A 23,854-nucleotide genomic window follows, 5' to 3' on the forward strand; every position below is an offset into this window, starting at 1 on the left:
TCTTCTCTCTTCCTTTCCCTTGACCCCCCTGTTCCCTGGCAGCCTGAAAACAAAATTTGGGATTTTTTTCCTGAGATCTGGTTCAGGCAGTAGGAGCACTGCTAGTTTGCCCCCTTTACTCAAGGGTACCAAGGCACCTCTTTACACTGTGGCCAAGTGGCCGCTTGGAGGAAACATTTCCAGAGTCATGCGCAGAGTGAAGGGGACTCCAACCCCTGAACTTGGGGGCCGCAGCTCCCCACCTTGTACCACATTCATCTGACAAACATTTTTTGAGGATCTGCTGCTTGCCAGGCATTGGTCTGCTGGGGTCTGTCTTACTGGACCGGGGAGGGACTTTGGTCATGTCAGTGTTGCATAGAAATCCAAGCATATGTGTTTGGGGCACATTATGTGACAGTTCAACAAAGCATTCTGGGACAACTGGATAGTCACATGCAAAAGAATAAAGTTGGACCTCCTACCTCTCACATCATACACAAAAATTAACCAAAAATGAATCAAAAGCCTAAACGTACGAGCTAAAACAAACTCTTAGAAGAAAATGCAAGCATAAATTTTCATGATATTGGATTAGGCAAAGCCTTCTTAGATATGATTCCAAAAGCACAAGCAACAAAAGAAAAAAATAGATAAACTGGACATCAGAATAAAAAATTCTTATGCTACAAAAGACACCATCAAGAAAGTGAAAAGACAACCCACAGAATGGGAGAAAATTTTTGCAAATCTGGTAAGGGGCCTGTATCTAGAATATATAAAGAATTCTAACAACTCAATAATAAAAAGATAACTCACTTGAAAAATGGGCAAATAATCTGACTAGATATTTCTCCAGAGAAGATATACAGTCATCCAATAAGCACCTGAAAAGATGCTCAATGCCGTGAACCATCAGGAAAATGCAAATCAAAAAAACACAATCAGATCCACTTCACACCCACAAGGATGGCTAGAATCAAAAAGTCAGATAATAACAAGCGTTGGCGAGGATGTGAGAAATAGGATCATCCATTGTTGGTAGGAATGCAGACTGGTGCAGCCACTGTGGAAAATAATCTGGCAGTTGCTCAAAAAGTTAAACACAGAGTTACCATATGACCTAGCAATTCCACTCCTAGGTATATACCCAAGAGAATGAAAACATTATGTCCACATAAAGACAGGTATATGTTCATGGCGGCATTATTCATCATAGCTCAAAAGTGAAAATAACCCAAATGTCCGAGAACTGATGAATGGATAAACAAAATTTGGTATATCTGTACAATCAAATGCTATTTAGCAATAAAAAGGAATGAAGCACTGATACATGCTACAACATGGATGAACCTTGAAAACATTATGTAGATACACATTATATATATGTGTCTATCTAACATACTATATATACACAAAAGGCCACATATTATAGGATTCCATTTATATGAAATATACAGCATAGGCAAATCCACAGAGACAGAAGGTAGATTAGTGGTTCCCTAGGACTGGGAGTGTTCAGGGAAAATAGGGAGCAAGTGCTAATAGGTACATGGTTTCTTGTTGGGGTGATTAAAATGTTTTTAATTGATTGTGGTGATGGTTGCACAACTCTGTGGCTATATTAAAAAACAATGAATTGTACACTTTAAATAGATGAATTGTGTATTATGTGAATTATATCTCAGTAAAGCTATTACCAAAAAAATCATGTGATAAAGATCCTGGACAATCAAGAGAGTTTGAGAGTCTGGAAATTTATAATTTGTGGTAGGCAGAATAATGACTCCCTAAAGACGTCCAGGCCCTAATGTCTGGAATCTGTGAGTATGTCACCTTATATGGCAAAAGGGACTTTGTAGCTGTGATTAAACACATGGACTCTGAGATGGGGAGATGATCCTGGTTTGCACAAGTGTGCCCAGTCTAATCATGAGTCCTTAGAAGCAGAGGTCCTTTCCCAGATGCATCAGAGAGATGAACCTGAAAATAATGATGAGAGATACAAAGCACTTGACCTGCCATTGCTGGCTATGAAGATTGAGGAAGGAGGCCACAAGCCAGGGAATGTGCTAGCCTCTAGAAGCTGGGAATGGCCCTCAGCTGATAGCCAGCAAGGGAACAGGGATCTCAGTCCTAAAACCACAAGGATCTGAATTCTGCCAACACCCAGATGAGCAAGAAAAGGGCTCCCCTTGAGAGGAACACAGCAGCCCTGCCACCCCTTGGTTTTAGTCCGGTGAGACCCACATCAGACTTCTGACCTAAAGGGCTGTAAGATAATATATTTGCTTTGTTTGAGCCACTAAATAGTAGTCAACTGTTATGGCCACAATAGAAAACCAATATGTAGCTACTTTATGTAGACTTTATGAAGCTAATCTTAAAAAAAAAAAAAAAGAAAGAGAGAGAGAGAGTGCTGGGCTTTCTCATGCCTGGGGATGAAAAGATGTACTGGTGGTTGAAAATCCACGACACCTGTTCTTTCCTCCCCACCCTGTACAAAGAGCAGAGTGAAGGAGTAGAACTAACTTAGTGACTGCTGCCCCAAAATAGAAACTGCTGCCCCAAAATAGAAACTGCAACATGATTTTATTTCTAACTCCACTGCCCTCTCTTGCGAGTCATTCATCTCTCCAGGTCTCACTTTCCACATCTGGGAAGCAGGCTGAAGTAACCCTGACTTCTGCCTACCCCACTGTTTAGGAAGACAAAAAAAGCTTCAAACAGAGCTCCAGGGCGCTCCTTGCAGACACAGTTCAGGTCACGGGACACCCTCCATCACCACCACAGGGCATCACTCCTTTCTTCCGGCTTCCTTCAGAGGGTTTTGGGCATACCTGGTCCCATGGGATGTGGAGTACCTTGTGATGTGGCATAACCTGTGATGTGGCATACCTTGTGATGTGGCCTTGTAGCTGCTGTTAGCAAAGAAATGAGAAAAGCTTTAGGTATGCAAAGGTGCTAAAGCTCATCATAAAGCTCCATGGACAAGCTTTGAGATTTTTGGTTTTAGGCGGCAATGCTCTCACACCTGGATGAAACCAAATTGTTTTCATGATAGAAAGAAAGCAAAGTAATGGTCGAGATCAGACTAGAAGGTACAGAATCAGAGTCCCTGAGATAAGGACTAAGAGTGAGGGAGGAGGGTAGAGAAATGAAAACATATCAACTATGTGTGGGCATGGAAGTACTGGCAGGGAGAACAGCTGTGACACCCTAGGCTCATTTCATGTCACTCCCCAGTCCCCACCCCACTGACACCTAAGTGGACACATGCATGTTCTTAATAAGCTGGTTACTGCTGACTTGGCTTTGGGATGTTTTGAAAGGTGCCCTCGAGGTAACCGACGTTGGCTGTACAGGGATCTGGGAAACGTCCCCACCGCTCATATCAGTCTCTGAGCACTGCCTTCTCCCATCTGTGCCTCCTTTGGCCCCAGTTTACATGCTATGCGAGTGCACAGTGCACCCAGGGTTACGAACACGGGAAGGGCTCTTGGCCAAGTCCTGGCATCGTCCAGCATGGTTTGGCTGGCCGCTGCCCTAGACCCTCCCACCCACTTCCAGCTATGGAGGCAGCCGGGCAGGGACCTGGCTACTTGACTCTCCCCTTGGGTACCACCCAGTATGGCCAAATCCTTGCTGAGGCCCAACAGCTCCGTGCAGGCCCCCAGATGGCCCCTGGCTTTGATGACAGTGGAGCCCAGCCCCCCTTGGCTCCCCAGCCTTCCTGGAACCCTCTTGCTTAATATCCTGTGTGGTAATCACGCCTGTTGGCCCTACTTAGTCCTGCTGGCCACTGCCAAGTTCCTTCTGCTAGTTCCTGACATTCCTACCTCTAATGGAACCTTCATGGAATCAAAAGCTGCTACAAGTTTTCTTTCTCTGGTCAGAATGCCCTCTGTTGGGTGGTCAAGCGCTCTGCAGCACAGGTGACCAGGCATTCTCCTGTCTCTGGGATGGGAGGAAGGTGGGTCTGAAGAAGGGAAAGAGCCAAGATGCTCAGGAGTAGGGATGAGACCATCCAGGAGGTGGTCCTGGGTGGTGTGGCTGGTCAATGTAGCAGCAACCCTGCCTTATTTAACTCAAGGTCACGCAGGGTCTGTTGAGAAGCAGGAAGTAGCAGCAGCTTCTCTGATGGCTGCGGCCCCACAGGGGGCACTGACCACACTGTAGGGCTGGGAGGAAAGTGGGCATGAAGGTGAGAGTGAGGGTCAGGTACTGCGTGATAATGGTGAAGAGTGGGGCAGGGGGCCGTTATACCACCCACTGAGTGCTCAGAGAGGTAGCTCACCCTGTCATCTCTTTATAACCTCACCATCACCCCGCAGAGAAGGCCTTCTTCCCATCCACGATCTTGCTAATAAAGCCACACAGGTGCAAGCTACCACTTCCTGGGCACTTATCACAGGTTAGTGTCTTCAAAGTCACACGAGTGTAGGCAGAGAGTTGAAGCTGCCTGGTGGAGACACGGCCCATAGCCTGCTCTCCCACCCCTAAATCACTACTTCTGGATTTTAAAAATGGGATACACCAAGCCGCTCGTTCCATAGATGGAGAAAAGCGAGGTCAAGTGACCTGTTCCAGGTCCCACAGCTTGTGCCAGATCGTGGGCAACCCGGCTCCACGACACAACCACTTCCCTCGGCCCTCGTGTGTCCCAGAAGGCGGCCTCTACGATGCACAAGAGAACCCAGGGCGACAGAGAAGGGTCCGCTCACTTCGTTCTTAAGTCCAGCCCATCCACGGGAACCAAGGAATCATGTGGGAGGGCCTCGCGGGAGGGCCCTGCCCCCGCCCCCCTACCCCCGCCCCCCTACCCCCAGCGACCGGAGCTAGGGGGCGTGGTCTCGCCTGCGCCTCGGCCGCCCGCCCCTGGTTCGGCCCCACGGCGCGCGCCCCTCGCCTGGTCCCACTGCGCGTGCGCGTCCCTGGCCCGGGGGGGCCCTTCTGCGCGCGCGCGCGCGCCGAGGTCGCAGGGGTCTGAGGTCCAGGTATCGCGGGGGCACTGTCCTCGCGGACTGTGACGCGTCTCGGGCTGGGCCGCGAAGGGTCGGTCGGGCCGGACCTGGCCTTGCGCCCTCCCCGCTCGCCGCCCCCGGCGTCGCTGGCGAAACCCGAGCGCGCGTTAGGCGCGGGGCCGCGTGACGCGCCCCTGTTAGGGTGGGCCCGGCGGGCGGAAGAGGATGCGCGGGGCCCCGGCCTGGCCTGAGCTCGGCCCGCAGCACCGGGCTCCCTGCGCCGCCCTCGACGTTTCCCGGAGAAGCGGCCGGCTCTGACGGGCGAGATGAAGTAAGCTGCATCCCCCGCTTTCTCTCCGGCTCCTTTGGCCGCAGGAATTATTTACAGCCGGAGGGCGACTGCGTGCTCGCACCCAGCCGAACCCGCAGGCCCGAGAGGCCGGCCCCGCGTGGCTGTGAAATCCTTGGGTGTTTAGTTGGGAAGAGTCACCCCAGCCACCACCCACCCGCCCGAATTCCCTTCCCCGCCTTCTTCCTGCGAAATAAATTATTGTTCGCTTCCGCCTCCGTAGGTCCCCTGGCGCGGCAGTTGTGTTTGGTGGCGGGTGGGCAGGAGGCAGCCAGGCGCGGTCGAGGCTGGTCCGGAGGGGCCGGCGGCGTCCCCTTTCCCAGGCTTTTCTGCAGTTCAGTTCAGTGAGAGGAGGAACTTGCGGCTTCCCCACTCCCCCACCCCGGAATCTGCTTAATCTTTGGCATTAGCGCTCAGGTTTCGATCAGCGTTTCAAACACATCCATCCAATGAATGGTTTTGCAGAAGTAAACCTATCTGGGTCTCTGAAAATCTGCTCGCTCAAACTTGAATGTGTAGCTGGAAGTGAGAACTTCTGGAAAAATCATAAGCCGAAATTGCTTTCCCCCAACCCTCTGTCCCTGCCCCCCACCAGGCCCGTAGCTTGTGAAAGGTAGCCAGTGAGGGAAACCTGGGTAGACCGGGTGTAGTTTTTTTCCCATGTATATTTTATTTTTGTTTATTTATTTTTATAGATCTTTATTGGAGTATAATTGCTTCGCAATATTGTGTTAGTTTCTGTTGTACAACAAAGTGAATCAGCCATATGTATACATATACCCCATATCCCCTCCCTCTTGCGTCTCCCTCCCACCCTCCCTATCCCACCCCTCTAGGTCCTCGCAGAGCACAGAGCTGATCTCCCTGTGTATGCTGCTGCTTCCCACTAGCTATCTATTTTACATTTGGTAGTGTATATATGTCCATGCCACTCTCACTTCACCCCAGCTTCCCCCCCCCAACCCCGTGTCCTCAAGTCCACTCTCTATGTCTATGTCTTTATTCCTGCCCTGCCACTAGGTTCATCAGTACCATTTTTTTTTTTTTTAGATACCATATATATGCGTTAGCATACGGTATTTGTTTTTCCCTTTCTGACTTACTTCACTCTGTATGACAGACTCTAGGTCCATCCACCTCACTACAGATAACTCAATTTCGTTCGTTTTTATGGCTGAGTGATATTCCATTGTATATACGTGCCACATCTTCTTTATCCATTCAAATGTCGATGGACATTTAGGTTGCTTCCATGTCCTGGCTATTGTAAATAGAGCTGCCGTGAACTTTGGGGTGCATGTGTCTTTTTGAATTACGGTTTTCTCAGGGTATATGCCCAGTAGTGGGATTGCTGGGTCATATGGTAGTTCTATTTTTAGGTTTTTAAGGAACCTCCATACTGTTCTCCATAGCGGCTGTATCAATTTACATTCCCACCAACAGTGCAAGAGGGATCCCTTTTCTCCACACCCTCTCCAGCATTTATTGTTTCTAGATTTTTTGATAATGGCCATTCTGACCGGTGTGAAGGAGATACCTCATTGTAGTTTTGGTTTGCATTTCTCTAATAATTAGTGATGTTGAGCAGCTTTTCATGTGCCTCTTGGCCATCTGTATGTCTTCTTTGGTGAAATGTCTATTTAGGTCTTCCGCCCATTTTTTAATTGGACTGTTTGTTTTTTGATATTGAGCTGTTTGTTTATTTTGGAGATTAATCCTTTGTCTGTTGTTTCATTTGCAAATATTTTCTCCCATTCTGAGGGTTGTCTTTTCGTCTTGTTTATGGTTTCCTTTGCTGTGCAAAAGCTTTTAGGTTTAATTAGGTCCCATTTGTTTATTTTTGTTTTATTTTCATTACTCGAGGAGGTGGGCCAAAGAAGATCTTGCTGTGGTTTATGTCAAAGAGTGTTTTTCCTATGTTTTCCTGTAAGAGTTTTTTTTTTTTTTTTAATGTATTTATTTATTTATTTATTTTTGGCTGCATTGGGTCTTCATTGCTGCGAGTGGACTTTCTCTAGTTGTGGCGATCGGGGGCTACTCTTTGTTGCAGTGCGCGGGGTTCTCATTACAGTAACTTCTCTTGTCATGGAGCACAGGCTCTAGGTGTGACGGCTTCAGTAGTTGTGGCACGCGGGCTCAGTAGTTGTGGCTCATGGGCTCTAGCACGCAGGCTCAGTAGTTGTGGCACAGGGGCTTAGTTGCTCCTCGACATGTGGGTTCTTCCCGGACCAGGGCTCGAACCCGTGTCTCCTGCATTGACAGGCAAATTCTTAACCACTGTGCCACCAGGGAAGCCTTCCTCTAAGAGTTTTATAGTGTCTGGTCTTACATTTAGGTCTTTAATCCATTTGGAGTTTATTTTTGTGTATGGTGTTAGGAAGTGTTCTAATTTCATTCTTTTACATGTAGCTGTCCGGTTTTCCCAGCACCACTTATTGAAGAGGCTGTCTTTCCTCCATTGTATGTTCTTGCCTCTTTTGTCGTAAATTAGGTGACCATATGTGCGTGGGTCTATCTCTGGGCTTTCTATCTTGTACCATTGATCTATATTTCTGTTTTTGTGCCAGTACCATACTGTCTTGATTACTGTAGCTTTGTAGTATAGTTTGAAGTCGGGGAGCCTGATTCCTCCTGCTCTGTTTTTCTTTCTCAAGATTGCTTTGGCTATTTGGGGACTTTTGTGTTTCCATATGAATTGTAAAATTTTTTGTTCTAATTCTGTGAAGAATGCCATTGGTAGTTTGATAGGGATTACATTGAATCTGTAGATTGCTTTGGGTAGTATAGTCATTTTCACAATATTGATTCTTCCAATCCAAGAACATGGTATGTCATCTTTGATTTCTTTCATCAGTGCTTTATAGTTTTCTGAGTGCATATCTTTCACTTTCTTAGATAGGTTTATTCCTAAGTATTTTTTTCTTTCTGTTGTGATGGTAAATGGGATTGTTTCCTTAATTTCTCTTTCTGATTTTTCGTTGTTAGTGTATAGGAATGCCAGAGATTTCTGTGCATTAATTTTGTGTCCTGCAACCTTACCAAATTCATTGATTAGTTCTAGTAGTTTTCTGGTGGCATCTTTAGGATTTTCTATGTATAGTATCATGTCATCAGCAAGCAGTGACAGTTTTACTTCTTTTCCAGTTTCTATTTCTTTTTCTTCTCTGATTGCCATGGCTAGGGCTTACAAAACTATGTTGAATAAGAGTGGCAAGAGTGGAATCCTTGTCTTGTTCCTGATCGTGTGGAAATGCTTTCAGTTTTTCACCATTGAGTATGATGTTTGCTGTGGGTTTGTCATATATGGCCTTTATTATGTGGAGGTAGGTTCCCTCTATGCCCATTTTCTGGAGAGTTTTTATCATAAATGGGTGTTGAATTTCGTCAAAAGCTTTTTCTGCATACATTGAGATGATCATTGATTTGTTAATGTGTTGTATCACACTGATTGATTTGTGTATATTGAAGAATCCTTGCATCCCTGGGATAAATACCACTTGATCATGGTGTATGATCCTTTTAATATGTTGTTGGATTCTGTTTGCTAGTATTTTGTTCAGGATTTTTGCATCTATGTTCATCAGTAATATTGGTCTATAATTTTCATTGTTTGTGATATCTTCTTCTGGTTTTGGTATCAGGGAGATGGTGGCTTCATAGAATGAATTAGGGAGTGTTCCTCCCTCTGCAATTTTTTGGAAGAGTTTGAGAAGGATCAGTGTTAGCTCTTCTCTAAATGTTTGGTAGAATTCGCCTGTGAAGCCATCTGGTCCTGGACTTTTGTCTGTTGGAAGATTTTTAATTACAGTTTCAATTTCATTACTTGTGATAGGTCTGTTTATATTTTCTAATTCTTCCTGGTTCAGTCTTGGAAAATTGTCCCTTTCCAAGAATTTGTCCATTTCTTTGTGGTTGTCCATTTTATTGGCATATAGTTGTTTGTAGTAGTCTCTTATAATCCTTTGTATTTCTGCAGTGTCAGTTGTGATTTCTCCTTTTTCATTTCTAATTTTATTGATTTGCGCCCTCTCCCTTTTTTCTTTCTTTCTTTCTTTTTTTTTTTATTCAAGACCCATTTATTCTCTAGTTCTGCCCACATGGAGACACCCTCCTTGAAAAGGGGTTGAATCCTTCCGTTCACTTTAACACCCTGTGCTGAAAACATGTCTTCTGAGGTTTCAACTATGAGATCCACATTCTTTTTTTTTTTTTTTTAATTTATTTTTATGGCTGTGTTGGGTCTTCGTTTCTGTGCAAGGACTTTCTCTAGTTGTGGCAAGCGGGGGCCACTCTTCATCGCAGTGCGCAGGCCTCTCACTATCGCGGCCTCTCTTGTTGTGGAGCACAGGTTCCAGACGCGCAGGCTCAGTAATTGTGGCTCACGAGCCCAGCTGCTCCGTGGCATGTGGGATCTTCCCAGACCAGGGCTCGAACCCGTGTCCCCTGCATCGGCAGGTGGATTCTCAACCACTGCGCCACCAGGGAAGCCCGAGGTCCACATTCTTAAAGCACTAATTCTTAAATCTCATCTAGATTTCTCCCCTTGGATGGGGGGAGATGACCCAGACACAGCGAAGAACAGCTCAGGACTGTGGGCTCTGCTCGCCCATAAGACCTTGCAGCTCCCCTGACCACCCGGCTGGAGCCAGGATTAGGGCCCTGAGATGAGGGGAACCTGCTGGATTGCCGCCAGCGCCACCGCCCCCAGCTCCTGTCCTCGTCACTAGGCTGGCTGTCACCTCTAGTTTCCCTGGAGTTTGGGGACTCCAGACGGTCTCTGCTCACACTTCTGTATCCCGCCTGCTGCCTCAGCACTGCTGATCCACACCAGGGGGAAAAAGCACACAGAACTGCTTCTCAGCACACCAACGTTCCACACACAAGTTATTTTATAAGCCCGCAGGTTCTTTTTCATCAGAGGACATTCCCAAGGCCATGACTTCCCCCGGCTCCCCACTGCCCTTGCCAGCAGACTGGACGTGCGTGGCCACCGTGCTGAGTCGGGCACACCCCCCTGGCTCCACTCCGGCGCACTCTCCTGGAGAACTGAGGGCAGTGCCCTGGGCTCATCAGCAGGATCTGTCCTGAAGCCAATCCTAGAGTGACAAGAGCCACACGTGCAGGTCTATTCCACTGACCAGACACACAAAACTGAGCTGGGCCCACGGACCTTGGTCTGGACTGTGTCGGCTGGTCATTCTTGCCTAGGTTCACAGGCCAACAGCCGCTGTCCTTCCTTTCCTGCTTATCACTGCACCAGCGGGTCACTCTTGCCTGTTGCCGTCACACTCCTGGCAACCTCGTGTTCCGCGGCCAGCCAGGAACTGAGACCCCAGCAGGCCCCTAGTTCCCAGCAGGCAAACTCCCCATTAAACTACTGCTGCCTAGCCGTGTTATCGAGGCTTCAGAGCCGGGAAAGTGCGGAGAGCATCGCAATCCGCGGCGCCCCCTGCCCCAGCCCCACGATGCTCCACGGAGGCGCCGGAACCTCGCCGCACCCACCCCTGCCAACACAAGGGACCTCTGCGCCCCCCTGTCCCGCGGACCCGGGAGCACATCCGACCACCGCTACCCATGATGGAGACGCGGGGGGCGGGGCTCGGCCAGGCGCTGGGGCGGGCGGGGACCGGGGCTTCAGCCCGAGGCCATGCGGACCCAGCAGGCTGCCCTCCCTCCCCGCCGCCTGGAGAGCTCCCTTTTTTTTCTTGATGAGGCTGGCTAAGGGTTTATCAATTTTGTTTATTCTCTCAAAGAGCCAGCTTTTAGTTTTATTGATCTTTGCTATTGTTTTCTTCGTTTGTATTCATTTATTTCTGCTCTGATCTTTGTGACTTTTTTCCTTCTACTGACTTTGGGTTTTCTTTGTTCTTCTTTCTCTAGTTGCTTTAGATGTAGGGTTGGATTGTTTATTTGAGATTTTTCTTGTTTCTTGAGGTGAGATTGAATTGCTATAAATTTCTCTCTTAGAACTGTTTTTGCTGTGTCCCATAAGTTTTGGGTTGTCATGTTTTTGTTGTCATTTGTTTCTATGTATTTTTTAATTTTTTCTTTGATTTCTTCAGTGATCTCTTGGTTATTTAGTAGTGCACTGTTTAGCCTCTATGTATTTGTATTTTTTTCAGTTTTTTTTCCTGTAATTGATTTCCAATCTCATAGTGTTGTGGTGAGAAAAGATGCTTGATACGATTTCAATTTTCTTAAATTTTCCAAAGCTTGATTTGTGACCCAAGATGTGATCTATCCTGAAGAATGTTCCATGTGCACTTGAGAAGAAAGTGTATTCTGCCACTTTTGGGTGGAATGTTCTATAAATAGCAATTAAATCTATGTGATGTATTGTGTCACTTAAAGCTTGTGTTTCCTTATTTATTTTCTGTTTGGATGATCTGTCCATTTGTGTAAGTGGGGTGTTAAAGTCCCCTACTGTTACTGTGTTACTGTCGATTTCCCCTTTCATGGTTGTTAGCATTTGCCTTAGGTATTGAGGTGCTTCTATGTTGGGTGCATAAACATTTATAATTGTTAATATCTTCTTCTTGGATTGATCCCTTGATCATTATGTAGTGTCCTTCCTTATCTCTTGTAACAGTATATTAAAGTCTATTTAATCAATACGAGTATTGCTACTCCAGTTTTCTTTTGATTTCCACTTGCATGGAATATCTTTTTCCACCCCCCCTTCACTTTCAATCTGTATGTGTCCCTAGGTCTGAAGTTGGTCTCTTGTAGACAGCATATATATGGGTCTTGTTTTTGTATCTATTCAGCCAGTCTGTATCTTTTGGTTGGGGCATTTAACCCATTTACATTCAAGGTTATTATTGATATGTATGTTCCTATTACCATTTTCTTAATTGTTTTTGGATTGTTTTTGTGGGTCTTTTTCTTCTCTTGTGTTTCCCGCCTAGACAAGTTCCTCTAGCATTTGTTGTAAAGCTGGTTTGGTGGTGCTGAAGTCTCTTAGCTTTTGCTTATCTGAAAAGCTTTTGATTTCTCCATTGAATCTGAATGAGATCCTTGCTGGGTAGAGTAATCTTGATTGTAGGTTTTTCTCTTTCATCACTTTAGGTATATCCTGCCACTCCCTTCTGGCCTGCAGAGTTTCCGCTGAAAAATCAGCTGATAACCTTATGGGATTCCTTTGTATGTTATTTTGTGTTTTTCCCTTGCTGCTTTTAATATTTTTTCTTTGAATTTAATTTTTGTTAGTTTGATTAATATGTGTCTTGGTGTGTTTCTCCTAGGGATTATCCTGTATGAGACTCTCTGTGCTTCCTGGACTTGGGTGACTATTTCCTTTCACATGTTAGGGAACTTTTCCATTATAATCGCTTCAAATATTTTCTCAGACCCTTTCTTTTTCTCTTCTTCTTCTGGGACCCCTATAATTCAAATGTTGGTGTGTTTAGTGTTGTCCCAGAGGTCTCTGAGATTGTCTTCAATTCTTTTCATTCTTTTTTTTTTATTCTGCTCCTCAGCAGTTATTTCTACCATTTTGTCTTCCAGCTCACTTATTCGTTCTTCTGCCTCCGTTATTCTGTTGTGGATTCCTTCTAGGGTATTTTTCATTTCAGTTATTGTGTTGTTCATCTCTGTTTGTTTGTTCTTTAGTTCTTCTAGATCTTTGTTAAACATTTCTTGTATTTTCTCAATCCATGCCTCCATTCTATTTCTGAGATTCTGGATCATCTTTACTATCATTACTCTGAATTCTTTTTCAGGTAGATTGCCTATTTCCTTTTCATTTATTTGATCTTGTAGGATTTTACCTTGTTCCTTCATCTGTGACATATTTTTTTGCCTTTTTTTTTTTTTTTTTTTTTTTTTGATGAGTTGGATTGTGTTGTGTTCCTGTCTTACTGGTTGTTTGGCCTGAGGCTTCCAACACTGGAGCTTGTAGGCTGTTGGGTAGAGCTGGTCTTGGTGCTGAGATGAGGACCTCCGGTAGACCTCACTCTGATGAATATTCCCTAGGGTCTGAGGTTCTTTGTTAGTCCAGTGGTTCATATTTGGAGCTCCCATCTCAGGAGCTTCGGCCCAACACCCGGCTCGTGGACCAAGGTCTGGCACGCCATGTGGGGTGGCAAAAAAAAACAAAAAAACAAAAAAAACAGTAACAAAGTAAAAAAATTAGACTAGGAAATGAACAGATACGTTAGAAAGAATATAAAAATAAAAATATAGATGAAACAACAACTGGAAGGTAAAACAGAACCGCAATAGTGAAAAAGAGGAGGGAAAAAAAAAAAAAAAAGGTGGAAAAGACCTTGGCTGTGGAGGGCAGGGCCTAAGCAGGGGCGGGGTTTGGGTGGTGAGCAGGGCCTATGCTTAGGACCACAGGGCTGGAAAAGGCCCCCGGAGGTGTGGGAGGTGGGGCTTAGGCTCAGTGGAACAGAAGGGACCCAGGCGTGCCTCCCGCCTCTGGTCTCAGGGGGCGGGGGACCCCATCTGGGAGCCCAGCATGCTTCCCAGGGTCGAGTGGGCGGGGCCAACACCCTCTGCTCCTCTCCCGCTCCTGCTGCCCCGGTCATGGAGGGCCCCTCCCGCCTGCCTTTCCTGTTCTCCCCCCGGCCTCCCTCCTATGCCCCCAGGACAAATGGGGCCCTGAGGGGGCCTCTGAGGGTGGGCGTAGGACCCGGCCCGATAACTGGGCAGGCTTCCCCAGCAGATTGGGCAGAGGAAACGCTGGGCGTACTCCCCCCTGATCCGAGCCCCCAAGGGTCCTTCCGGGCATGGGAACCCCTCCCCCCTCTCAGCCACCCCTCAGGGGCTCCCTCCGGCCTCCACTTCTCCTCCCCGCTCAGTCCCCCCACGTCCTACCTGTTCGTTTGGGGGTTCCTCCTGTCTCCCTGGGCGTCGAGGTCCCCCACCAGCATCCAGCAGGCTGGGTGTATTTTAAATTATGTTGTACATTTTCTACAGTGATCAGCTTATGAGGCTAATCTTTTGGCAAGTTTTAGGAGCACCTGAGATAAAAAGGCTCAGTGTTTGGCATGCACAGAGCTCATTTTTAGGCGGTATTTTGTGTACATGTTTCTTTGAGGTACATAACTGCTGAGCAAATAACCACTCCAGGCAAACACTCAAAGTTATTTTTATCCAAAGACTAGAATTTACTAAGTGACTCTTACTGTCAGATGGTTTTAGGCTGTTTAAAAGGGAAACAGTCAAATCTGTGGGCAGACAAAGGGAAACCAGGAGGCACCTTTGGTCATCTGTGGCCTACCCACTTCTCACTTTATTGATGGAACGAGGCAAAATGTCATCGCTTGTCGCCAAATTTCACCATGGACTCTGCCAGGCCCTAACCCACGGACAGAGCAGGATGTCTGGTTTGGCTTTTTGTTGCCCTGAGCTGGGAACTGGGTGGCTCTCTGTCTAGGAGACCTCTTACCACCATTACCTCTCAAAGTATTTTCACCATCATGATACGGGGGGTTTTTCCCAAGACATTAAAATGAGGTGGATGATCCCCATTTTCCAGCTGGAGAAAAGGCCCTGAGTAGTTAAGTGAAAGGCCCAGGGCTGCAGAGTTAGAAGTTTACTCTACTGTATTCTTTGGGTCAGATTATAAAGCCCTCATGGGCTGGGGTGGGGACTTTTTTTAACCATCTCAGCATTATATCCCTTTGATTTTTCATCAGTATGGCTGGAAGATCACAAAGTTGTCGATGTGCTGTTCCTTGGCATTTTTTTCTGTTGTGGGAAGTTAATTGGTTCTGCAGCAGTTCCAAGAGATGAGCAAGAGAAGTCGCCTTACTCATGATGCTCTTGGTTTAATAATGACAGAGGCTAACATTTCTTGGGCGCTTACTGTTTGCCAGGCATCGTGCCAAGTGCTTTATATGGATTGTCTCCTTTTGTGCTTCTCATTGACTTGTTTTCCCACTCTGTGGTCGAGGTTGGGAGAGGTTAAATAACTTGTGTAAGCTCACACAGCTACTAAGTGGCTAAGGAGTCCAGAAACGAGCCCTTCCCCGGCAAAGGGCCTTCCAGGTTTTAAGAAAGCAACTCAGGCTTAAATACGGTGTCTTCATGACGTCAGAACGAAGGTGAGCGAATCACCGCTGGAGTGGACATGGGAGGCCATGGCCATTCACAGCAGGGAAGCAGAGCTGCCAGCCAGCTTGGGTCGCTTACGGGAGTGTTCAGACCGCTGTCATTCCAGTCTTGGAGGGGAGCAGGATCAGTGTCCACACTAAAACAGTGGGGTTTTTTGGGTAATTTATTTATTTTTGGTTGCGTTGGGTCTTCTTTGCTGCGTGTGGACTTTCTCTAGTTGTGGCGAGCAGGGGCTACTCTTCGTTGTGGTGCACGGGCTTCTCATTGCGGCGGCTTCTCTTGTTGCAGAGCACGGGCTCTAGGCGCACGGGCTTCAGTAGTTGTGGGGTGCGGGATTCAGTAGTTGTGGCTTGCGGTCTCTAGAGCGCAGGCTCAGTAGTTGTGGCGCACGGGCTTAGTTGCTCCGTGGCATGTGGGACCAGGGCTCGAACCCATGTCTCCTGCATTGGCAGGCGGATTTTCAACCACTGTCCCACCAGGAAAGCCCCTAAAACAGTGTTTTAAATTTGCTATTTGGGGTTGTAGTCACACGTTTTACAGGTAGGTGGGAAGTAAGTGCTGGAACCAGGCTGCCTGTATTCAAATCCTCTCACCTCTGAGCTGCCTGACCTTGAATAGGTTATTTTATCTCTCTGCACCTTAGTTTTCTCTCTACTTATTCTAAAAATGGGGACAATAATAGTACCTATCTCTTAAGCTGTGGCAAGAATTAAATGGCATGGTGCCTGTGAAGCTCTTAGCCCAGTATTTGGCATTTAGTTAAATACTCTATATTCTCTTTTCTTGTTCATAGTATCATTTCAGGTAGCGAGCTGCTGCTATTGTGTGCTGTGTCACAGTGCTTGGAGTCACCATTAGAGATGTATTCCTTCGTGCCATCGTTCACACGCAGGTGCTCATACACAGGTGATGGTGGTCTTGGGCAATGGGAATTCTTTTGTTCATTCGGCAAATATTTATAGTGTACCTTCTGTGTGCCAGGCCCTGTTTTGCCAGACCCTGGAGGTGGGCAGTGAACAAAACACAAAAACCCCTGTCCTCATTGGCACTTACATTTTTGAGTGGAGGGGTGACAGACAATAAACAAAATAAATATACATATCACATACAAAAATGTACTACAGGGAGAAATAAAGCAGGGGATGAGATGAGGGTTGGAGGTTTACAATTTTACTCAGAGTCGGCTGAGAAAGCCTCACTGAGAAGGTGACATTTCAGCAAAGAATTGCAGTTAGTGAGGGAGTGGACCACGTGGACATCTGCAGGGAAAAGTAGGTCAGGCAGCGGGAACAGCAAGTATAAAGGCCCTGAGGCAGGAGGATGGGTGGCTGGAGCCCAGAGAGGGGCAGAGAATAGGAGAAAAGATCAAAGAGGTAATCGATGGGAGGCCAGAATGTGTAGACCCCGCAGGCCACCGAACAGAAGAATGACATGATCTGACTGATGCTATAAACAGATCACTCTCCTGGGTTTGGGCAAAGATAGAAACGGGAGGCCAGTGAAGTGGTTCTCTCAGTGGTCCAGACAGAGGTGATGGTGGCTGGGACCAGAGTGGAGAGGTGGAAGGAGGTGAGAATGGTGAGAAGTAGTTGTATGCTAGACAGATGTTGGTCGCAGAAACTGTAGGACTTGCCGACAGATCGGATGACCCCAAGGTTTCTGGCCTGACACCTAGAAGGTTTGAGGTGCCATTTGCCAGGGATGGGGAAGATCTGCATCTGGAGCATTTGGGAGATAAGTCAGTTCAGTTTTGAACGTGGTTAAGTCTTGCGGGCATCCAGCTGTTGGTGTCAGAGTAGTAGTTGATTGTATGAGAAGGGAGTTTAGGGGGAGAAAGTCCAGACTGGAAATAACCACTTGGTGTATGGGCCTTTGTGTGCTGGTGAATGTTTAACAACCTCTGAAAGGGTGGCAGTTGGTGGTGGGGAGGCAGATTGATGGCATTTGCCGACAGACACCTGCCGTGTAAATGTTCCCACGCTGGCCAGCCTCAAGCACACCGTTACAGAGTATCTATCTTCACCTTACGGACACAATAGGTTAAATAATGTCAAGAGCATAGATAATAGTAAAATGAAGTAAATCAATTAGGGAGTGTTGAGTTTTGAGTATTTAATACCTTTTTTTGTTTTGTTTTTGTTTTAAGAGTTTTATTTATTTATTTTTTTCTTTGGCTGAGCCACACGGCTGGTGGGATCTTAGTTCCCTAACCAGGGATTGAACCCGGGCCCTTGGCACTGAAAGCTCGGAGTCCTAACCACTGGACCACCAGAGAATTCCCCTAATCCCTTTGTTTTTAATATAACTTCTTTGGTTATAAATTTGTGTAATTCGGTTTTTAATAATGGCTGTGTTTAACAACTGTCTTGACGAATGCCTGAAGATTTAGCAATGGCATTTTGTGTGCAGGTATGCGGTGGCTCCAGCACACCATTTGGGTCACAGGGACCCAGGATTGATACGTAACGAGGTGATGGGAATAAGGATTCTCTGAGATTACGGAGGAAAAAGCCTCACAGCTGATCTTACGAATTCTGTCCCCTGTCCAGCCTTGAGGGGGATGCCTGCAGGTCACAGTTCATCATGAAGGGTCCAGCTGGCATCTGCTTGGGGATGTACGGAGGACCCAGAACGCAAAGGGGAGAGTGCAGGAAACATATTGGAGTTGGCGAGTGTAGAAGGGACTGGGCACTTCCCCTTGTACTTCAGCTAAAAGTCACCTTCACTTTGAACTCTTGTTTTACTCCCATGCGTTCTTTTAAACATTCCAAGCTCCTGAGCTGTGATTTGAAGGAAATCCCCCTTCCTCCTGCTGGGCAAACAGAAGGTAGAGGTCAAAGGTGTCCACGTGGCATTGGGAAAGGGATCAGAGCGGCAGTAGCCACTGGCGTTCACGTCCCGGCTCCTTTCTCCTGCCGCTTGTCTGCTGGGACCAGAGGATCAGAGGTGCTTCGTCCTGTGGTTTCCCAGAAACGGCTCTGCCGCTGGAGCGCCCGCTCAGGCCGGGGCTGTGCTGGGACTGGTCCTGGGTGCACCCCACATCTGCCTCTTTCACTTTGGGCAGAACAGACGGGAACCCCGCTTCTGGTCCGTACCCTCTGGCCGGCCACGTCAGCGCTCGCAGCTTTGGGGATGTTAGCAGAGCCACACTTTACAAGGTGAGTCTCCCAGGATGCCTGGTAGGAACCCCTCACCCTGGAGCTGGGGGCAGCGAGAGGTGCCCCGGACTCTGTACGTGGGCCCGGTCAGTCCCGACTCTGCGTCCCGAGCCTGTCACCCCCAGAGGATGCCGCCGCGGCACCGCACTTGGTAGCATAGTGTGTTTCTGGCAAGTATCTTGAATAATAATTGTCGTAAATGAAATTGCATCCTCCACACACTGAAGTTATAGCTTCGAAGAGTTTGGCCTTAACTTCTGGGTGACACTCAGTTATCAGCTCCATGCTTCCTATTTCAGTCCTGTATTTCCCGGCCCTGCTGCGTTGGCCTAAGGCTGCAAGCACTAGACTGCCCTTACAGAAAGGCTGTGGCCCTCTCCCTGATAATAGAGATGTTATCTCCTTTCCTTGGAAAACAGTTTAGGGGCAGGAAGGTGCTGTAGAGGTCCTTTAGCTCCATCTCTTCACAGATGGGGAAACTGAGGCCCACCAGGGTACATGCATGTTCAAGGTTACGTGGTGTTTAGATTCTTCTGGGGAAGGATCATCATGTGTTCCAATCCACAGTCTAATACACTGTCCTCCTGTCCTGGAGCGGCTCAAACTTTGCACTAATAGTTTTCTTATTTATTAATTAAAAATAGAAGCGATGCATAGCAGGATCAGCCGTTGGAATGCCACTTCCGTGTTTTTTGGCCAAGTTCAAGTATGTAATCTTAGGAGTTGTATTTCACAGCCCGTTCCTCTCAGAGTAGGCAAGGAGGCAGGAGGAAGTGCTTCAGAAAATCCTTCAAAAGCAGAGCCTCGCAGCCCAAGAGCAGTTTAGGCCACAGGTGGGTGTAGAGCCGTCTGGTTCCCTGTTACCTCCCCTCTGCTCCAGGGCGGGGACCCTGACCTCGACTTTGACGTAATTGGGCTTCTCTGAGCCTGTTTATTCTCTGTCGGGGCAGCAGGGAGGACACCTGTGCACCCGTCTTCCTCCTCTCAGGGTGTGAGGACCAGCAGATGCTGGGGTGTATCCTGTGCTGTCTGCAGGGCTGGGCTCTGTAGACCCTGAGAGGAGGAAATGGCAAGGCTTTTACCATCTCCACTCATCTTCGCAAACCTCCATTAGTTTGGGGGTATTAGCCCACTTGTAAGGTGAGGACTGACTAGGTGACTTAATTGGGTCACACAGCTCAGAGATGGCCTTGAGCCCATCCTCTTACCCAAAGGCCACGTTCCTCCACTCGACTAAGGGAGCTGTTTAACACAGTGACTGGGGCCTCAGGATCTGGGACTCAACAGCTAACTTTACCTACCGTTTCCTCATCCGTAAAATGGGCATCCTTGTAGAACTCCTTCCCAACAGTGTTTTGAGGGAAGGTTGAGACAGTGCATTTACATCATCTGGCACATGCTGACTGCTTGGTAAACGTCAGGTATTAGGCTCGAGGTCGTTAGCAACCAGGTTTTGCAGGGGGATGGGCAAGTCTCAGCCATTCGAGGCTGCTTTGAAATACCCATGTTTGCACCTGCCCTGGGCCTGCTGGATCAGAGGTTCATTGCCTTGGTGAAGGGAGTAGGGGGCAGGTTGAAAACCCTCCAGCTCATCTGATGCTCCTCTGACAACAGCCCTGGCTCTGGGCTTCACCGCTCAGTGTTCCAGAGTCCTTCTCCTCACAGTGGGCTCTTTGGACCAGCTTTCAGCACCTTAGGCCCCATGCCCGGATCCTCTGCATCAGAATCTGCATTTTAAAAAGCTCCGCAAGAGATTCATAAGCACATATAAGTTTGAGAAACACTGTTAAGGTTAAAAAACATGGTGATAAGAAAACCAAACACACAGAGCCACGCCCCCTGACTTGTTTAGGAAAGGGTGGTTCCCTGGTTGTTTAGCAACCACAGGGTAAGCAACCATGTTGCAGTAACCGATATTTCTGATCTGTGTTTGTTTAAAGGAGGCCGGGGACGTAAGCAAGAGATAAGGGCGGCTAACCTGAGAACTGGGAGCCCGGACAGGGCTGGGCAGGGAAGACCGCAGCAGGCTTCAGAGCCAGAACACGGTTAAATAGAGGCCCAGGGGTCGGCTCAGGCCAAGTGGCCAAGCGTCACGGCTTTCTGCAGTTTTCTGGGGTCGGGTAGACGTGCTGGCCCTCGGGGCTCCCTCACCTGCCCATCCAGGCACGTCCAGACCTCTGGCTACCAGTATCCGGTCAGGAGCTCTGAGACGCGGCTGCCAGCTGGCGGCTCCTCCTCCTCCAGGCTGTTCTCTGGGCTTCAGATTTCTCGCTGCCTCTTCCCTGCACTGACCTTGCAGCTTTTCCTTCCCTCCAGGCAGGGGCGGTTGCCAGGTGAGAAAGAAATGCTTGAAGGGCCAAGGACAGGAAAGCAGGAGAAAAAAGTGGAATGGTTCTCCGGGCCATCTGTGGATTTGGGCGTGAGTGCAGATAAAGGGACAGTGGAAGAGGAAGCTGGGGGGCTGCTCATGTGGTCCCTCGGTCCTTCAGTTAAAGCTCCAGTGATGGGAATGTCTGGTGTCCTATAGATTTCTGGTGCAGACACTGTTGCTGGAACCTCATCTTGGTTTGGCCCCTAACCAGGGCCATCTTGGAGCTGGATCTCAAGAGAGATGGGGAAGAGGCAAAGGGCAAAGTGAGAGGAGGGGTCAATGTCAGAGTCGGGCAGGTCTGGTCCCTTGATAGAGGGGATGGTAAAGGGGTGTGGGAAGGTCTGCAGGGCCTTTTCAGAAGTCCTGCTATTTCTTTAAACCTCAGTGTCCCTATCTGTATAACTAGACCGTAGCCTCATTGTTGAGGATTCTGTTAATCCTTTATCGGTAGAATACTTGCCATATAATAAGTGCCATATAATAATCATTATTTTTCCTTCTTCAGTCTTCCCACACGCCAGGCTGGGCCCCGGTCCCCCCACCTATGTCTGAGAACCCGTGTTGCTTTCCTCCCACCTCCTCTGCCTTTCCTTCAAAGCACTGACCTTGGCAGGAAACTGGAGAATGGGAGAGCCATGGAGTAAGAATTGAGTGTATCAAGCCCTACAGCCTTGGTCAGAGCAGAAGGCCAGAGAAATTAAACCCTCTGGTGCATTTGTGACAGGTCCAAGGCCTCTCGCCTTTCCTGCATGTCAGCTGCTTCAAATTTGAGACTGAAAACTAGCCAAGAAGTTAGGCTAACTTTGGCGAGGCTGCAGTGTGTAATTGCTGCCCATCAGCTCTGGAGCCGGGAGCCTGGTGCCTGCCTGGCTCCCCGCTTTCTCACCACGAGACCTTCACCTGCCTGAGCCTCAGCTTGTCTATCTGAAAAATGGGGGGGCTGTGATAGTACCCCCTCCACTGGTTCTTTTCAGGGCTCTTGTCTGGATTCAGTGAGAGCCAATGCACAGAAGTGCTTAGCTCCGTGTTGGGCACATGCTAGCATTCAGTGTTTGCTGCTATTAGCAATATTCCATAATGATAGCTATACTTATATAGTGCATTATAGGAGATAGGCATTCTCCTAAACATGTTTTCAATGTTAACTCATTTTATCCTTGTAACAGCCCTATGGTGTAGGTACCACTAATACCCCCATTTCCGATGAGGAAACTGAGGTACAGAGAGGTTAAATAATGTTTTTTGAAAATGTTTGTTTGTTTATTTATTTATTTATTTATTTATTTTGGCTGCACTGGTCTTAGTTGCGGCACACAGGATCTTTCAGTTGTGGCATGCATGCGGGATCTAGTTCCCTGACCGGGGATCAAACCCAGGCCCCTGCATTGGGAGCACGGAGTCTTACTCACTGGACCACCAGGGAAGTCCCAGAGAGGTTAAATAGTTGTTCAGAGTAAGGGCTGAGCTGGGATTCAAACTCAGCCAGGTGGTTCCGGAGTCCGTGTTTTTGATCACCGTGCTGTAGCAGTGACTAGTGATCATTTTGTGCTTGGAGCCCAGTAGACAGGGAAGAGCAGAGGAAGGAGTGAGGGGGCAGTGATGTCTCCTCCCAAAGTTCCAGCCGTCATCCGAGACCAAGGCCTGCTGCTCCGATGGCCCCGGCCACCCGTGCTTGTGGACGGGACTGGCCTCGGTCGTAGAGTGGACGGCCGCAAGCGCACGGCAGCACTGGGACCTCCCCGGGGGCTGGTGCCCCCTTGCCCTGCTCCTGCAGCAGGACGGCCCGCCTCTAGCAAGTGGCGGCGTCCTTGCTTACGGGCAGGCTCCTGACCCACTGAGGCAGAGAAGCCAAGCTGCTGAGGAGGGAGAGGGAAGCTGCGGGACTGTAACATTTTCCTGAGAACCAGGTGGCTGTTTCTTGCCAGGCAGGAAGTGTTTGATGACCTAGAAGTGTTTTTCCCTCCCGCATCGCAGCCGCCTGAGCCGTGTCTGATCCTTCCTTGTTCCTTGTCTGTCTTCCCCATGTGCCCCAGGCACGCAGGCGCTTGGAATATGCTCACGGCGGCCGTGTGCGTGGCCCTGCTGGGCTGCCTGCAGGCCCAGGAGCTCCAGGGACATGTCTCCGTAATCCTGCTGGGAGCCACCGGGGACCTGGCCAGAAAATACCTATGGCAGGGGCTGTTCCAGCTGTACCTGGAGGAGGCGGGGAAGGGCCACAGTTTTCGCTTCCACGGGACTGCTTTGACGAACACCAAGCAGGGCCAGGAGATCATAGCCAAGGTCCTGGAGTCCCTCTCCTGCCCCAGGGACACAGCTCCCGGTCGCTGTGCTGAGCTCAAGGCTCAGTTCCAGCAGCTGAGCGAGTACCGCCGCCTGAAGACACCTGAGGACTATCTGGCCCTGAGCAAGGACATTGAGGCCTGGGTCCAGCACGAAGGCCTCCAGGAGGCCGGCAGGATTTTCTACTTCTCGGTGCCACCCTTCGCCTATGCAGACATTGCCCGCAGCATCAACAGCAGCTGCCGTCCAGGCCCAGGTGCCTGGCTGCGCGTTGTCCTTGAGAAACCCTTTGGCCATGACCACCGCTCAGCCCAGCAGCTGGCCACAGAACTTGGGAGCTTTTTCCAAGAGGAGGAGATGTACCGGGTGGACCATTACCTGGGCAAGCAGGTGAGCCTGCAGGGGTGGAGGGAGCTGGTGCAGGTAGACCCCGTCCACAGGGCCACACCGATGGCGGAATTGGGCCTGAAGGCGTCGTGAAATCTGGGCTTCCATGGTCATCTTGACTGTGGGCAGGAGGCAGGAGGCCGGAGGAAAGGCGGTGAGTGGCGAGGGCAGGACTGCTTGGCCCATGTCCACGTGTCCAGCCACCTGTTCTTTAGTGTATCCTGTGCTCTTTGTTTCTCAGCCAGGGTTCGAGCTCTGATGTCTCTGCGTTGCCCTGTATTCTCTGCAGAGGGGGCCCTGAGAC

General features: G+C 48.5%; 1 protein-coding gene across 5 annotated transcripts in view; it reads left to right on the plus strand.

Moving 5' to 3' along the window:
- Window positions 1-4,930: 4,930 nt before the first annotated feature.
- Window positions 4,931-23,854, plus strand: part of H6PD (hexose-6-phosphate dehydrogenase/glucose 1-dehydrogenase) — a 35,496-nt gene continuing 16,572 nt past the window's right edge. The window contains exons 1-4 of one of the 5 annotated variants that reach the window (XM_036851221.1): window positions 4,931-5,274; window positions 16,148-16,260; window positions 18,419-18,512; window positions 22,917-23,553. In XM_036851221.1, the coding sequence (XP_036707116.1) occupies window positions 5,270-5,274; window positions 16,148-16,260; window positions 18,419-18,512; window positions 22,917-23,553 (849 nt within the window). In that variant the 5' untranslated portion in view covers window positions 4,931-5,269. Of the gene's footprint in view, window positions 5,275-16,147; window positions 16,261-18,126; window positions 18,513-20,733; window positions 20,846-22,916; window positions 23,554-23,854 lie in introns of those variants that run through there. The other 4 variants (XM_036851236.1, XM_036851229.1, XM_036851244.1 and 1 more) reach the window with 4 other exon arrangements.

The sequence above is a fragment of the Balaenoptera musculus genome, chromosome 1 (genome assembly GCF_009873245.2).
Source record: "Balaenoptera musculus isolate JJ_BM4_2016_0621 chromosome 1, mBalMus1.pri.v3, whole genome shotgun sequence".
Lineage (NCBI taxonomy): Eukaryota > Metazoa > Chordata > Mammalia > Artiodactyla > Balaenopteridae > Balaenoptera > Balaenoptera musculus.